This window comes from Pholcus phalangioides, unplaced genomic scaffold (genome assembly GCF_987345545.1).
Source record: "Pholcus phalangioides strain wild (caught in Gottingen) unplaced genomic scaffold, Ppha-v1.0 ptg000019l_1, whole genome shotgun sequence".
Lineage (NCBI taxonomy): Eukaryota > Metazoa > Arthropoda > Arachnida > Araneae > Pholcidae > Pholcus > Pholcus phalangioides.
The window spans coordinates 5,958,127-5,976,562 of record NW_028301612.1 but is presented as its reverse complement, the minus strand read 5'-3'; the positions used below and the strand labels follow the sequence as shown (position 1 = coordinate 5,976,562).

At 40.0% G+C, this 18,436-nt stretch overlaps 1 protein-coding gene across 1 annotated transcript; it reads right to left on the bottom strand.

The window, feature by feature from the left end:
- Positions 1-2,912: 2,912 nt before the first annotated feature.
- On the bottom strand, positions 2,913-13,615 carry LOC149071143 (uncharacterized). Its single transcript, XM_089248246.1, has 3 exons — positions 13,430-13,615; positions 9,138-9,288; positions 2,913-3,198 (listed from the first exon to the last, which is right to left on the bottom strand). Exons 1-3 carry the CDS (start codon positions 13,479-13,481, stop codon positions 2,973-2,975), a joined length of 429 nt encoding a protein of 142 aa, XP_089104372.1. The 5' UTR covers positions 13,482-13,615; the 3' UTR covers positions 2,913-2,972.
- Between the last annotated feature and the right edge of the window lie 4,821 nt (positions 13,616-18,436).

Genomic DNA, 18,436 nt, shown 5'->3' with positions numbered 1-18,436 from the left:
TTTTATGGAAGAAATTGAACATTGTTGCTACGAATTCAATCACTGCTGACTCTGTTAGCAATATCTTATTGTTGAAAGAAAATTTGCGTTAGAGCTCATTATTGTCTGTTGATTGTTGGAAATAAATATTGAGGATAAACCGTGTTTGGTGGCTTGGTCGCATGCGTTTCCCGCGAATGCGTCTATGTATTTCCGAATTTGCACTAATTTCTTCTCTGGTTTGCGTAAATTTCGCCCGTGAAGTTTCGTCACCGTTTCATTTCGACCCCCTCAAATTTCTCCCCTGACATTGCACCTGCTCTTACCATGTAAATGACCAAGTGAGTGATACTCATAGTGCATGACTGACAAATAGGAGTTAGTGACCGTACAAGTGAACCAGTGAACGGGTGAGTGATAGCATGTGTGACTAAATGAGTGAGTTTGTAACCACATGAGTGACCAATAGAAGGGTTTAGTGACCCCCATGAGTGACCAATATAAGGGTTTAGTGACTGTATGAGTGAACCAGTGAATGGATAAGTTACCTTGATTAGTCATAAGGTCAGTCAATTGATCATTAATATTCTCAATCACATACTCGGTCACTCATACGGTCACACATTCACTCGTACATTGACTCCCTCACACGGTCACTCCTACAGACATTCACGCACCTATACAGTGACTGGCATTCCCTCACACGGGCACTCATATGGTCATTCACTCACTGATAAAGTCACGCACACTCACTGGATAATTATCCATACGGTTACTCACATGAATATTCATATGATCATTTACTCAACCATACAATCAGTCACACTCACTCATATGGTCGCTCACTTTCCTCACTCGGTCCCTCTTCTGGGACCCAATGGGACCCAATCTTTCAAACTCTTATGTGCCTTTAGAAATTCTGTAGATGCACGGGTGGCGGATTGGGGGAGGGTTGCTGCTAGAGTCATTTGCAACGTATGAGTTGGAGAGTGCCATCTATCTCTAACAAAAGGCAACTGAAAAGGGGGAAATTTTTCCACTGTGCCGTTTGGAGAGAATCATTTCTCCGACAATTTCTTTATATTGACTATTTCCGAATATAGTAGAGCGAAGAGATAAGAGTTTGAAGAATATCGATTAGGAAGCAATGCCGTCTTAACGCATGGGCCCACTCGGGCACGGCCCGGGAGCCTCAAGAGAAGGGGGGGGGGAGCCTCAGAAAAATGAGAAGTAGTTGAATTTTCCGAGAATTTGCCAGGTAGGGCCTCAGAAAAATCACTTGGCCCGGGGGCCCGTGATGCTCTTAAGACGGCCCTGCTAGGAAGAAAAAATGCATAAGAGTGAAGGAAGTGATGGTCCGCACATACTTAACAGAAAGAGGATAGAGGAAAATGGCCGGAGGGTTTCTGAAATGCGAGTGTGATGATGGTGATTATTATTAAATCCCGGAAGTTTAGGCATTAAAAATGGTCAAAATAGGCACTAAAAAGGCATTTATAATTAATGAAAATAAGCTAAAGTAAATAAATCTACCATACTAACGGTTCAAAAATTGGCTAAAATCTTGACTGCATCCACAGAGAGAGAATCTTCCGTTTCAGTAACAAAATTTCATTATGAGTCAAATTAATTTGATGTCAAAGAAAAAGTGTTTTTGGTTCCACAAAATTAGTTCGGAGTTCGATTCAATCGAATACTTAAAATGTAATTAGCTAACATGCAAAAATATCGTACTAGCTGAAATTAAAAATATCAAAATCATAACATATTCATATGGAGTTATTTAAATTTTCAAATATCGAGTTATGTATGTGATTGGTTTTTTGATTGGAATTATCTCAAATTCAGATGATTTTTCTACATCTAAAATGACTGACCACGATTGTTTGCAGTGCATTTATTTTGTGTAAAAAAATGAAATCGAAATAACACGAGATCCTGGGCTAGAGCCCTATCAGCCCTCCCCCCCCCCCACACACACACACACTATGGTGAAGCCATGAGGTCAACCAATAGACTATCGGGACAACCACTGGTCAGCTGCATGAGCAAAACATGTGAAGCAAGTGGAGAAACAAACTTCTAATTTTGTTTGTCTTTTATACAAATATAAATGCAACACCACAACAGGCAAAATGCCCAACGAGGTGGCTGACTTATACATGGGTTGCTTGTGTGGGTTGGTTGCACCGTGTCTAAAACTCTTACAATCTTGATGTGAATTTGACAGTATGTTGATTTCTATCTGAAAGCTACGTATTGCAGAGACGAAAAGTCTGACACTTCTATGCCCAAAAACGATTTTCTTAGCTCTCGCGCATTTGTGCCCATTTACGTTTAAATGGAGCCAGGACGAGAAAGGCTTTCTGATAAAAATTAATACTGAATGCTGAAGATTTTGGAATGAGCAATGTTTCTGAAGTTCGCAATGTTAAAAATATCCACGTTCCACAGAATATGCCCTCTGAAATTCAAGAACTAACTTAAAATAATGTTAAAAGGGCATTTATGACAGGAAAAATTGAGAAAAGGCATTTTTACAAAAAAAAAAAAAAAATGAAAATACGCAAAAAAAAAAAGGAAATACGAACTTTTGGTCTCCAATGATGATGACCCCTCGACAGAAGAGGGGGAAAGAAAAAAAATGGAGAAACGGACGAATCAGCAGATAGCGAAAATCACTAATATAGGTGATAACAAACAGATTTGTACAAGGCGCGAACCTCGTTGAGGGACCTTTCTCTCGCTTCTTTATCTCGCTCCTGGAGTATAGATGCGGTGTAGAACAAAACAATACAATTGTTTTCGTTGCTAGTCCCTATTATGCACTCGTGGTCGCCTAACTATGTGTTCGGCCTAAGGGTTGAGACGGCCTTGCACGTGTTATGGATCGTGTATGATTCAATCACATAATAATACAACTGACAAGCAATAAGTCTTTTAGTGATTTATTATAACCACAATTTGCGATCAGGTATAGCGAAGACTCTGTTTCAACGTCCGTACGGCATGAGGTAAACAGGAAATTCATTCGGCATTTGCGGGATTCTTTTTTTTCTCTCGTCCTTCGAAAGCATTTTCTCGAAGCAATTTTCGTCCACCTCGAAGCCCGTGAAGCCGATCTCTTCGACGAAGAAATCGAACAATGCCTGCCGGATATCGCTGCCGCATCTTTGGACGACTTCGTCGGCGAAACATGCAAAGATGTTTTCAGTTGCCCTGATAATACATTAAAAAACAATAAAAGTTATCGAAATATACATGGAAGAATATCGCACACCGCACGCGTGCATCTCGAAGCAATTGTAAAACAAACTGATAATCTAAATAGGAAAACTTCTATATTTGATCGAACTTATACGCCTACCACGTTTGAGGAATTCATTGCCAACAATTCATCCCACCGCCACGCACTTCACATGCCGATTCACCCCGCTAGCAACATTCACTGACAAATAATTCATACATAAAGTTATATAGTGGGTGAATGGATGAGCAGGTATGAGTCAGCAGGTGAGAGCAACAGGCCAACACAACGTTACAATTATTCATTCATTACACTTCACTCACTATGAGTTGAGGAAAAAAACACATAATTAAAAAAATTGATTGCAGATGGCAGCACTACACACAACAAGCATTACACAGAAACAAACTTCACGGAAAGTTCACTATACATACACACATTCCAACATGTACCGATTCTTTAGAGGTTCCGCAGAGGAAGATGGATGAGGTGCATGGCTACTACTACTACTAAACTCAGGCATGCACCTCGTCCATATTCCTTTGCGGAACCTCTAACGAATTGGTACATGCGGGGATGTGCGTGTACGTGTAGTGAAACCTGATGTGAAGTTTGTTTCTGTGTAATGCTTGTTATGTGTAGTGCTGACATCTTCCACCAGTTTTTTCTAACTATGAGTGAAGTGTAATGATTGAATAATTAATCGTTGTAGGCCTGTTGCTCTCTGTGGCGAGACTTTTTAATGGGGAGATCGGCTCGCATTTGCGACTCGAAGTTGCATGGCTGGTTTAGTAGTCCGCAGGTGAGTCAGGGAGTGTGCAAATGAGCAAATGATAGAGCGAGTCACTCATACAGCCACTCACTCAATCATCCACTCACTCGTTCATTCATACTGTCACTCAACCACTCATAAGGTTACTCACTAACTGTGTCATTCACCCATTAACTTGGTCACTCATATGGTCAACTGGCTCGCTCAATCACTCATTCATATATCCATTCACCATTACGGGCTCGATCGCTCACTTGGTCACTTTTTCACACTTGGTTTTTCACGTGACTCAATTGGTAACACCCAGTAATTTCATCACTAATTCGGTTACGCGCTTACTTAGTCACGCATCCAATCACTTGATCACTCGCTGACTCGGTCATTTATACGGTAACTCACTAGATTTTTCCGCTAGTGCGTTCTTCACCTTATTTGGTCACTCATTCGCTCCATATATTCACTCACTCTTGCTCAACCTCTCTATCACTCATTCACTGGTCATCAACTGTTGTCGGTTAATTTTACCAGAGATGAATTTTCCTATCGGGGCATTGCTAGCGGTAAATTTTAGGTAAATAGTCATATCGTATTCTCAGTGAACTTCAGCTCACGACAATCAAGGTGGCACCACTACGGAAATAAGATTATCTGTGTTTCCCCCTCCCGTCAAATAATAAGGCCAGTTGAGGCTTAAATAATTCTGTTCACAAATAAATGCTGTACATGTGTGAGGGGATTGATTAACCTCATACAGCCCGCTTACACACGGGAAATAAAGGTATTAAATGAAATAAAGGTACTCTTACTGTCTGGTACATTACGCTTGCCGTGGCTGTTTGGAATCGTGACATTTGGACCCGCGCAGTTTGAATCGACTGATTGGAGGCCGCCGTTTCGACGCAGAAATTTTTAATATCGTGAGAACTTCAGTAATCGAGAAATGATCGAGTACTTACTGTGCTCACAATTTTTTAATATAACTTAATGTGATTATGCTATAACTTAATGTGATTATGCTATAACTTTTAATGTGATTATGCTATAACTTTTAATGTGATTATGCTATAACTTAATGTGATTATGCTATAACTTTTAATGTGATTATGCTATAACTTAATGATGATATTATATTTTACGTTTTTTACGCGTTTTATGTTTTTAAATTTCTCATTGATGTGTTTCATGGGGGTTTTTTGTATTTGTTTCTTCTTTCAAAGATGTGTCATTGAATATGATATGTAATAGTGAAGAAATGATGTGATATGTAATACTGATGGTATAAAGTTAATGATTATCTAATTAATATTGATAATAACCAAAATGAAAAATGGAAAATAAATGAAATGTAAAATGAAAAAATAATAAATTAAACAAAACATAAACAAATAAAGATTTAAAAAAAATAAATCAGACGTTATGAAGACGGATTGGACGCGACAACGAGACGGCATCCGAACAGCCTGCGTCCAAACCGCATCGGTACAAAAGTCTGTCTTCCAAAGCGCTGCGTTCAAAGAGTCGCGTCCAAACGGCCTGTTCCGGTTACCGTCAAAACCTCGTTATTGGATCACTCTTGAGAGAGCAAAAAATGTGATCCAGTAAACGGAGTGCCTTGCTACCATATAAATGCATAAAATAAAAGAATTTACAGAATATAAGTGCATATTTTCGTAGGTTTATCTAAGCTCAATCAATTTCTTTGCAATTTTCCAAATGAATATTGCTCATGATATTTCATAACATCGGTTTTTTCCCCTGAGGTGAGATTTAGAGAATTAATAGAGCTGTTTGTAACACCGTATTTTCTACGTATCAACCGCTTTATTGTCACGCTCTTTCTAGAGAGATGTCAAAAGTGTTTAATTTCTTTCGGAAATGGTGTCAAAATTCTTTTCTTACTGGTATTTTGTTACTGAGTAGCTATAACGAACTAGAAATAAAAAATGCCTAACTAAAAATATGTATTACTTACTTGCATATGCATTACATATAATACTGCCAAAGCCCGAAGTGGCCGAGAGTTTTGATCAAAGTTTTATTTCGGAATTGATTCTCGAGCTTTGAACGGCCAACTCGCGAAGTGGCCGGAGATCCCTGGCAAGAGTTCAATGCGCTGATGTAAGACGGTCCAGAAGGCAACAAAATCCATTAATTTTATCGCCAGCGTGCGATTACATGGATGTAGACAGGGTGTCCTGTAAGTGCTAGCACGGCCTTTATCTCATCAACCGTCCGTCGGAGTGGTATGAATCCAGCTTAAAAAAATGGTCAACAGGGATTCAAAAATTACACTGTACCAGGTTTGAGAGCGAAAATACAGTGTGTAACAAAATGTAAAATATAAATTTTTATACGTTCCCCCTGTGCTCTGACTTCCAATTAGAAAGTTGTTTTCTTGTCTTTCCTGATAACAACAAAATAATCCATGTTTCTAAGTGTAACATTCACTCAGATATTCGAATTCGAAAAACGGAAGAAATTTGGGAAAGAACAGGCTTAAATGCGGGTAAAACGGTTTTACCCATAGATATACAGTCGAGTCCCGTTTTAACGAATACCGTTATAGCGAAAATCTCGTTTTAAAGAGCACTTTTCTAATCTCCCAGAAAAGTTTACATAGGAACAATGGAAAGGAACAACCTGGAATTTCTTTATAATGAAATTCTGTTATAACAAAGTGATTCCTCTGGTCTCTTGGAGTTCGTTATAACGGGATTCGACTGTAATATAACCAAGTTATATCATTAATCTTATGTCTATGGTTTTTCTGCATTTAACGCTGTCCTTCCCCATATTTCCTCCGCTTCTCGAATGCGAGAGAATATCTCTGTGAATATTGCACTTAGAAACATGGAATTGCCATCAGGAGAGACAAGGCAACAACTTTCTAATTGGAGGATGGAACAGGAAGACCATATAAAAATTTAAATTTTTATTTTATTTTGTTACGCGCTGTATTTTCACTCTCGAAACTGGTACAGGGTAATTTTTGAATCCCTGTTGATCATTTTTAAATTGGAATCATACCTCTACGACGGACGGTTGATGTCCAACAACTGTTATCCATGTATTGGATAACAGTAGAGCATCGATTATCCGAAATACCGATCAACTGAAACATCGGTTAACCGAAAGCATTCCAGTCGGCGAAAATTTGAATTTGCGACCTATGTAGAAGTTTCGTTAGTGCTTTTAGTGACCGCAAAAAAGCAAATTTTGGGCTTCTTTTCCTAAATTGTAGTCTTAATTTTAACGGCCATTTTGAATTTCTCTAACTAGGCTATTCAGTTCTTTGTTGTTTGCAAGACGTGTGATACGAAATATATACAGTTTTGTGTTTAATATCACTGTTTCTTTGTTTCATGTTGCTCCTATGACACTGGTACAATATTTTTTCCATGATTGATCGTTTTTACAAAACAGTTTTTACAAAAAAAGTGTTACCCAAATACCAATTCAGTCACCAATTGTTTCGGATAATCGATGCTCTTCTCACTGTATCTTTTATGTGATGAGAGGGAAAAAAGAGGAATTCGAGAGAAAAACTATAAAAATACTAATATACATACATAGTTTTTCTGTGAAATTTTGAAGGGGGAAAAATGTTTACCGCATCGCGAACGCGATGTGATGGGTCGCCATAGCTAACGTGGCCGTAGTTATCACGAAAAAATAACGCAAACTTGGCGATGACACCGAATCACGTTTTTTGTTATCGGAGTTTTGGCTCGAAGTGATCTTCAACCACTTCGCGAACTGGCTAGCCAAAGCCCGAAATTCAGTCAATTTACAACTAAATTTCCCGACTCACTATCTGGTCGCCCGCTACGAGAACTGGCTCTGGCAGCAACTTATAAATAAATATGTGGGGGTATGTTTTTTTTTTTTTTTGTAAATTAATTTGCACTCTAAGAAATTTTTTAAACATATTTACATAAACATTTTTAAAAACATATTTTTTTTTTACATGGTGATTTTTTTAATGCATATTTCCTCATTTTTATTACACATTTCCGGAATTTTCAACTTTCTCAGGATTTTCAAGTGCTTACCTTGGGTTTTTTATGCATATTTTGAGTCTTAATGCATATTCGGCATTTTTAAGTGCATATTTCAGAATTTATATCTGCTTATTTTGGCATTTTTACATCATATTTCGCCACTTTTTATTGCATGTGGTCCGGGCTCTATAATTCGAACAAAGAATGGACGCAGAAAAGCCATATTGTTTTAATCCTACTTCTTCCTATTTTTTGCCTTCCCCACTATATTCATGTGTGTGATTATTTCAATCAACTTTTGTCACTTCCGGTGACTGAGGACGGTATTACACTATAAAGGTTTGATAAAATATCTTTCACAAACTTGAAAAATCCAACCAATAAAGCTCATGGGTTACATTCGAGCAAATACAACCGATAAGCTTATATATTGGCTGAATTTTTCAAGTTTTATAAAAGTTAATAAAAAAACGGAACTATCTAAAGGACGTTTTAATGCAGAAAAGTTAGCAATTTTCTACAATTTTATAACTTAAAAAAATAGAAATTCGCCGTATAACGAGAAGTCCGTAATAACGGCAAATTTCCTCGTGATGTGGAAATGTCGTAATAACGGACTTTTACTGCATTTCGTGCTTCAGTACAAAACTCACATGACAAGTATGACAATAAATAACCATGTACAGGGTGTCCCTGAACTCATGGGCCAAACTTTAAGGGAAGGTAAAATACACATATAGAAGCATTTTTCGTATAGTAATGCGGGGTCGGAAATGAAAGTGTTGACGGAAAAACTCTGATGAGGGTTATTAGACCTCATTGTAAAACTTTCAACCGCTGCTGCCACTGTTCGGGAAACACCTGCCATGTTCGAAAGGGTACGCCGATCACTTGCTGGCCGCTGCCAGGCCTGTATCGATGTTTGTGGTTGTAGCACATTTTAGCACTTACTGTAATTATTAATGTAAATAAAACGTTTTTTTCCGAGCATTTCGTGTTTTTCCGTCAACACTTTTCATTTCCGACCCCACATTGCCATACAAAAACTGCTTCTTCATCTGTATTTTACCTTCCCTTAAAGTTTGGCCCGTAAGTTCAGGGACACCTTGTATAGTAATAAAATTAAGTGTGTACTCACAAACACCGCACATCTGATAAGCTATTGATTCTCACGTTAGGTAGTTTCGGTAATCTTTGCATCGTTTCCCTCGCGCAAGTGCTCAATATTTCTTTCAGATTCTCTTCGTCAAGAATATCCAGACATGTATCTTCCGAAATTTCGGCAATACCTTTAACATAATGATAAAAAAAAATGAAAAAATTGTGTTCGAGTAAGTTAGTGCATATCTTATTTTCTTACCTAAGTTTATCTAATCTCTTTTCTCATCTAATTTTATCTACTCTCAATCTAATCTTATCTAATCTTCACTCTTATCTAATTTTGTGTAATCTTATTTACTCTTTTTTCCTATCCAATATATTCTTTCTTATCTAACTTTATCATCTTCTTTCTTATCCAATTTTATCCAATATCATGTAACCTCTTTTCTTATCTAGTTTTATCTAATATCATATAACTTTCTTTCTTATCTATTTCTATCAAATCTATCTTCTTTCGCTTATCTAATTTTTCGAATCTTATCTAATCTTCTCTCTCTCTCTCATCTAATTTTATCTAATCTTAATCTAATCTCATTTGATTTTCATTCTTATTCACTTTTGTTAAATTTTATTTAATCGTCTTTCCTTCTAATATGCTTTCTTATCTAACTGCATCTAATCTTTTTCTTATCGAATTTTATCTAATATTATTTACCCTTCTTATCGAATTTTAATCAGTCTGATCCTATCCTCTTTCTCCTATCTAAATTTCCTAATGTTATCAAATCTTCTTGTTTTTCTGATGTCCTATTTCTTATAGCTTCTTCCTTATTTCAACTTTTATCTCTTCTTTACCACGGATGATCTTAACAGTGTTTGAACATTTTATCTCTGCTTTCTTTAATGATTCTTAATCTCTTATCCAATCTTATTGATTTAAACTTTCATCTCTTTCAAATATAATATCAAAAGATGACATCATCTGTAACGGTGCTCATATAGTAGACTGATTCAAACCCATATTAGACCAGGGTTATGCTGGATAACTGGACAGTAGTGAGAAATGTTTTTTAAAAATAATATATACTTCTGTGCATAGATATGAATAGGGACTGATTTTTGCATTTGAAAGTGGGGTATTTGCCCATCGCCCTGTAGTTTGGGGGCCTCAAATAGTATATATTCATTGACTTAATCCTATCTTTTACCCAGGGCCCTCTCATAAAGTTGGGCCCTGGCCACGTTTTTGTCTTCCATACACGAAGAGAGCCAGCCTGAAAACGCCGGATTACCTAACAGACCGGCCTCTCTACAGCATTGTATTTCAACCGTCGGGGTGATTCACCGTTTTATTTTTCCTATGTATTTCCTTTTAGTCGAGTTTATGACCGGGCAGGGCCACAACTAGATACTTTGTCAGCCGGAGCAAGCACTCATGTTAGAGCTCCGACTGATATAGAAAGATCAGTTGAATCAGGTATTCTTAAATTATGGGTCGTGACCTAATCTTTGGTCGCAGAGACTCAGAGATAGGTGGTACAAACCTACTTATAGCTATTGATCATGGCCCCAACTTGATTCACAGCTGCTTCCGAAATGGCTCTTACAGCCAGGGATCTTGGAGTAAGGGGAACGACCAGAATTTGATTCGCATGGATCTCTGGGATGGGTCGTGCTAATCCACTTACAGCCAGGGATTCTTGAGCTATGCGTCACGACCCAAACTTGATTCACAGTGGCTGCCGAGATGGGTCGTAAAAAACCACTTGCTGTCCTGTTAAAAATGCACTCATTGCGTCACTGGTTTCACTAATTTTGAAAAACAGTTTCATGGGTCACGAAGCTGGTCTTGTTGCTGATTTTTGGTAGCTGCGAAACAATTTTAAGATTCCCCCGAGTTAAATGGTGAATTCGGCGCCCCCAGCACCGGGGGCACTAGACCCATTCGCTTCACCTAGTTGCGGTTCTGCTCCAGGGCCTTCCACTCACAAAAAAAATATTTATCAAATATTTCATGATCAATTACGTTTTAAAAGACCATGAAATATTTGACCATGGGCCGCAATTAGGCGGAGGGCAACCGAGTCAATATTTCCTATAGGCCTGTTAAGTTAATTAGATGTGGAAAGATTAGAAGGATGTGGAAAGAATACAGGCTTTATCTATGAAATCCGTTCCGAGGCCCTATAATCTGCGGCCTCGGTTCTCAATCTTTTCTAAGTCGGAGAGTATTGAAATCTGACATTTTTTTGCAAGGAACACTTACAATGCAACATAAGCTTTAAAGCAAGGGGTCCTCCCCCCCCCCCCCACATCCTGGAGCAAGGACCCAAAAGGCAAATCTCCTCTCGAACGCCGAACTGACCCTTTCTCCGACAATCATCGTGATCTAATTTGCTTGGTTTTTCCATACCGCTAGTTCTAGTATATGACCATTTTTTCATAGCAATTAGGGCAAAGGTGCTCAACATGTAGGACAGGGCGGGCTACTTCACTGGTAATCTGTAAATTAGCCGCGGGTTACTTAAGTGACCTGGAAATGAGCCGCAAGCCCCTGAAGTGATCTGAAAATACGCCGCGGGATACTCTAGTGATCAGGAACTGCACCGCGAGTAATTTTGTGTAAATATGCCGCAATTTATTTAAGTGATCTGGAAATGGCCACTTAAATGATCTGCGAATGTGCCGTGGGTAGCTCAGATAATCTGAAAATGTGCTGCAGTCCACCTAAGTGATCGAGAACTCCACCACGGGTAACTTTATTGACCTGGAAATGTGCCGCTCGCTTAATTTTAACAAAATTAGGTTTGATCTCACTTGATCGCGGCCATGGGTTGAGCATGTACGAATTAGGGTGCACCAAGTTTACGACACCCTATTTATCACTAAAAAGTTAAATTGCCACTCGGTTGCTGATCTTAAATATCAATGGGAGCCGATCTCCTCGTTAAAAAAATCTCGCCACAGAGAGCCACAGGCCTACAACGGTACAAATATTCAATAATTACACTTCACTCGTAGATGGCAGCACTGAAAATTCAAACACTACACAAGATACGCATACTCAGACTGTTAGGAACCAACACGCACACACACATACTTCCGGCACAACTGAATCGATAGTAAATTACCCGTGTGATGGACCAGAGTTTTGTTCGGTTTGAATCACAAATCCCATAAAAAAATTATTTTACATTATATTGATTTTTCTTTTGCCGTAATTTTTGTGTATTTGATAATTTTCGCGGAACCCTTGAAGTGGCTTTACGAAGCACCAGTATTACGCAGACCACGGATTGAGAATCACGCGTCTACAGTACGGTGCTGCTCAACGCTTATTTTCATCCTTATCAGCATTTCACTAATAATTTTGAGTTGAATGACACCTCAGTTTCCTCTCCCACGAGTCCCATATGTTCTCAGTGACTTGGTGACGGCGAACATGGGAATGATGCCTCGTGCTCTTTCTGCCAATATTCCCCACAACTCGAGATCAATGAATTTATTTTGGATATGCCAACGCCTTCAGAGTTGTCAACTCCCCATACATTGATGAATAGAGTTAGTAATTAAATATGCTGAGAGATACATATACTCAGCTGGCTTGATTTCATTTCTGCTTAGTATCGCTGATCAGAAAGCTAAACCAGAGGTGGATTTATGGTTTTGCCACACTATACCAAAGACTCCTATATGAATAATCCTACTATCTAGAGAACTATCTAAGAGGCTTCTAACTAACCCATAGTTTTCCGAATTTCTTTGGCCCCTGTTCAGGATTTTTTTTCTTATCACCCCCTCCCCCAACTGAAGCGAACTCATTGGATCCTATGTTGAACCCTTAGTTTCTATCGTCCCCCTGGACCATTCCATCGCCCACTTTGGGAAACAGTGCTATAACCAATTTGTCTCAGACCCCCTCTCTCCTTCCCTGTAAATATGTTCCTGTCTCCGGAGTCAATGTTTTAGTCATTCTCATGCTTACACACTTTCAAGGTAACTCTTTTGAACTCTCGTCACCTGGCACCTCCCATTCTCTAGGTTACTCACTGACCAGGCCCTGACCTAGGTCACTCACTTTCCAGGTCATTCTTATTTTCTTGTGAGCATTCATTCCTTACTGCCATCCGAATTTGCCGCTCTGGACTACAGCCCTCATAGCTTCCCTGTAACTATACACCTCTGCAGCTCAACAGACACATACCCAGATCACCTTTTTGAGACTGGCGTGGTAGGAACAGTAACCCAATTTAAGAAGGTACAATTTACCTTTTCTTTTGACCACGCACTGTAGCTTACTCAGTTTCAGTCAATGTAAAATCAGCTTACCTGAGTTGAGGACTCCGAGAAAAGCGAATAAAAACGCTGTCTTTGTAAACATTATGGCAGTCGGTCGAACTTCCCAGAGAATTATATCCGAAAATCAGCAAGCACTAAAAATTTATGATCCGAATACTATTCGGATTTTCGCTTCTCTCTCTAAGGCTTATTTAATGATGTTTGTTTAATCCGCTCCGTAAAAAAGGAAATGACGCGAAAGCGGAAACGAGCGTGTTTGTAGTTTCCGCATTTAGTTTTTTTCTTATCGGATTAATTAAATATTTGAGTTGTTTTCTTCACCCGTTTGCCAATTTATTTCAAACAAAAGCAATGGCATCTATTAATAAAGTAATTTTACACTCATCATTATGAACTCATACAGATACAAATACAAATACAACACCACAACAGGCAAAATGCCCAACGAGGTGGCTGATAAAAGTATGGATGTCATATATTTCAAAAATACAGCAACTCAATTAAAAATGTAATTAACACTGACTAATGTAATTAACACTGCAATTAACACTAATGCATACATTAGATATACGTAAATTTCACAAAGAAAATTAGTAAAACATATAAATAAAAATCAATCGAAATTTCACAAAAGAAATTATTTTTTTTTTAAATCAGAAATTTCGAATTTATTCGCCAAAGCAATATTATGTCAGAAATTTTGCAGTCTTCTGGGGTTATTGTATGGGGATATTGCAGGAAAAGATTAATATATATGAATAAAATAATAATGAGATAATTCGATAAAATCGACCGTTCGTTCTCTCCTTATCAAGAAGCTTTTGAACTTGGGTGCACCAAAAAGAGTTTGCCGTATACTGCAGTCATGTCTAGGTTCAAGAACTTTTCAGGTTCGTGTCGAAGATTGCCTTTCTGGGGGGGGGGGGGAAATGTGTGTCTAGCGGGGTGGTACAGGGCTCGGTGTTAGAACCACTACTGCTTGTATTATTCACGCTTGATATTACTTTTTTGAAATTTGGTGGAATTTGCTGATGATGTCAAACTGTTCTTCCCCACGTCTGAATAGACTGAACTAAAGCTCGCCTGCCAAATGGTCTCTATAACTGTGGTGTCATACTCATAGGGGGACGCCGAATGAATTCAAGCTACACGATGGATGGTGAAGAGCTCCAGAAGTTCACTTCCTACACCGATTTAAGAATCATCATTTGCAACACCGGGAAAATTTCGACCTACATTATTCAAATATAGTGTGTTAAGCAAAGCTTCTTATGTTCTACGAAAGACCTATCAAAAATGTGGAACTAGTACACTCATGCACGCATTTACAGTTTTTATACGACCTATCCTGGAATATTGTTCGCAAATATGGTGTCCGTACAAAGTATTTGATCCCTGCGGGTCCCCCCCCCCCCGACCCTACTTGTTGGTCGTTTTCTCCATATTCACCGGAGGCCCCCAGGTGGACCCTGCACTTGCATGAACCGACATCTCGACTGCCATCTCGGCTTTCAAACTAAGCGAGCTTTCTGCTCCTTACTTCCCGATCTTCCGATCCGTCTGGCCACAAATATGGTAGAACGCCAACCGTATCCTTAAGCTAGGGACCACACTCGTGTCCAGCCTAACCCAACAAATGCGATATTTGCCTCCCCCTGCTGTAACGAAGCGCCAGAGTCTCATAGGCTGGCTACATTCACGATGGGTCCAGACTGGCCCCAATGTTCATTGACGAATATTTGCTTCCATAACACTCTCCAAAGATACGCTCGGTGTGAATGTTGGCGGTCTTCGACCAATTTGTGACCAGTCGCATTGGAATATCGGGAAGAAATGAAGGCGGCTCCTTTGGCTTAGGCTGGAAACTGCTGGTTGTTCGACCAGCCTGTAACAATCGATGATCATTGTCAATAGTGAAGCGTCATTCAACCTTGGAACGTATTGGACCAGGCTGTACACGAGTGTGAGTGACCGTATCGAGTGGAACAGTGCCTGACCAAATGAGTGGGCGAATGACTGACCCGGTGAGTGAGTGACCAAGTGAGTGGCTAGGGAACCATATGGGTGATCGAGTGATTAAGTAATCGAGTGAGTAAGTGATTAAATAATCGAGTGAGTAAGTGATTAAATAATCGAGTGAGTAAGTGATTAAATAATCGAGTGAGTAAGTGATTAAGTAATCGAGTGAGTAAGTGATTAAATAATCGAGTGAGTAAGTGATTAAATAATCGAGTGAGTAAGTGATTAAATAATCGAGTGAGTAAGTGATTAAATAATCGAGTGAGTAAACGATCAAGTAACCAAGTGAGTGGCTAAGTTGCGAAGTCAGTGAACGATTGAGTGAGTGACTGTAAGAGAGACACACTCACACACTTATTTGCTTGCTTTTACAGTCACTGCTCATTTTCTCACCCTTTCACTCACTCTATCATTTGCTTACTTATTCATCTGTTATTGCCAATGGTGAAGCGTTATTCAACCTAATTAGAATGTATTGGACCAGGCTGTACACGAGTAAGTGATTAAGTAATCGAGTGAGTAAACGATCAAGTAAACAAGTGAATGGCTAAGTTTCCAAGTCAGTGAACGATTGAGTGACACACTCACTCACTTGCTCATCTTCTGCTCATCATTCATCACTTGCTCTTTTACCTGCTTATCCGCTCACTCACTTCCTCGCCTCACCCACTCAGTCATATATGTCATCTGCTCACTCACTCACTAACATTCTGGCTCTGATCAAAAACCACTCACATAATATATAATTTTCTCGCTTACTAACTCCCTGATTCACTCATCTACTCGCTCATCTACTCACTCACTATGTCACTTTGTCTGTGAATTGCAATTAAATCGCCGCAGACGGTAAATTTTTCACATTACGTTACCCAGGATCGACTCCAGGCCCCAAGGGAAACATTACACGCATTGTAAAAAAATGCAGAAATGCTCTCACACTGAGTTGAATTCTCTAATTTAACTCATTTATTAACTCAACCTTCACGCTTCGCTTTTTATATAAATTTTCAAGTTTTTCTCTTCAATTTTTTTTTGTGGGGGGGGGGGAAGCTGATGCTCCGGCAAACCACCATCTTCCTCGAGTCAACCAACAGCTGCGATATGGAAAACAGCTTTGGCTCCCTCGGACGTCGCATGCTCAGCAAGTGAGGCGGGGAGGATCTGGAAAGCAGCCTGGTGGACTTCTACTGAAGTCAGTTCTTTAGTCTGCTTGGCCTGCGCCTGCGATTCGGCGACGAGTGCCTGCAGGATCCGGTTCAGGAAGTTCTCCACGGACTGCCTCGCGTCCGGCTGAAGTTTGAAACCGGGGCGCATCGTGGTCAAGATACTGTTGATGGTGGGCGTGAGATTCGTTTTGATAGTAGGAGCACCAACAACGCCGATCGACACAGATTTCTGTTTGGGAGCGCCCGACAGTGGCCTCTTCTTCTTCTCCCCGGTTGACCGTTGGCGGCGAGGCTTCTTGGCCTTAGACTTCACTTTGAGAGAAGGCACCTTTGGCTTGACCGGTGATGGAGCTTTGGAGGGTTTTTTCTTCGCGAACTTGGACACGCTTTTCACTTTCTTCGGAGCGACCTTCTTTATGATCCTCGCGGGCTTCTTTGCCTTTTTTGGCGATATCGTGGGTTTCTTGGCCTTCCTCGGCGATATCTTGGCTTTCTTCGCGGAGACTTTGGGCCCGGATATCTTCCTCTTCACCCCGGCTGCCTTCTTCACAGAAACTTTCACTTTCTTCGGTTTCTTGGGAGTTTCGGGAGGTGCCTTTCGCTTTACTCCACCTTTCTTTGCAGAAATGACGCGTTTTTTGGCAGGTTTGCGTTTCAGACCAGAGACGCTCTTCACTTTCGAAGGCGGTTTTGGTTTCCTCTTGAACGAAACCTTTTTTTTTGGTTTCGCTTTGACGGAAATCTGTTTGACTGTCTTGCTGACTTTGACCGATTTCACGACCACCCTTTTCACTTTCTTGGCTGCTTTCTTTGTTTTCTTTACTTTCGGGGTTGTCGGCAACACTCGTTTGCTTACCAGACCAGGGCGAGGCACAGCTTTCTTCTTCGGTTTCGGAAGCGACGGTCGCTTTTTCTTTTTGATGGGGAGTCCCAAGGCTGTCGGCTTCTTTTTCAGAGTTAAAGGCTTCTTCTTCGGAGTTGTTGGTTTTTTCTTGGAAACTGGACGCGCCTTCTTCTTCAAAATGGACGGTTTTTTCATAGAAACTGGAAGCGCCTTCTTCTTGGAAACTGAAGGCTTCTTCCTCCTTGGCACTGTTGGTTTCTTCTTCGGGGTGGAAGGCTGCTTCCTCTTTTTCAACACGGCCGTCTTTTTCTTCAAAACTGTTGGTTTTTTCTTGGAAACTGGAAGAGCCGCTTTCTTCAAAATGGACGGTTTCTTCTTGGGAACTGAAGGTTTCTTCTTGGGAACTGAAGGTTTCTTCTTGGGAACTGAAGGTTTCTTCTTGGGAACGGAAGGTTTCTTCTTCGGGGTGGAAGGCTGTTTCTTCTTCTTCAATACGGTTGGTTTTTCCTTCACAATTGTCGGCTTCTTCTTGGAAACTGGAAGCGCTGCCTTCTTCAAAATGGACGGTTTCTTCTTTGAAACTGAAGGCTTTTTCCTCCTTGGTACTGTCGGTTTCTTCTTCAGGGTGGAAGGCAGCTTCCTCTTTTTCAATGCGGTTGGCCTTTTCTTGGATACTGGAAGCGCCCTCTTCTTCAAAAGTGACGGTTTCTTCTTGGCAACTGTAGGCTTCTTCCTCCTTGGTACAGTCGGTTTCTTCTTCGGGGTGGAAGGTTGCTTCTTCTTCAATACGGCCGGTTTTTTCTTCACAACTGTCGGCTTTTTCTTGGAAACTGGAAGAACCTTCTTCAAAATGGACGGTTTCTTCTTTGAAACTGAAGGCTTTTTCCTCCTTGGAACAGTCGGTTTCTTCTTTAGAGTGGAAGGCCGCATCTTCTTCAGTACGGCCGGCTTTTTCTTCACCGACACAAGCTTCTTGCGTTTTACGGGCGATGGTTTTAAAGCAGATGG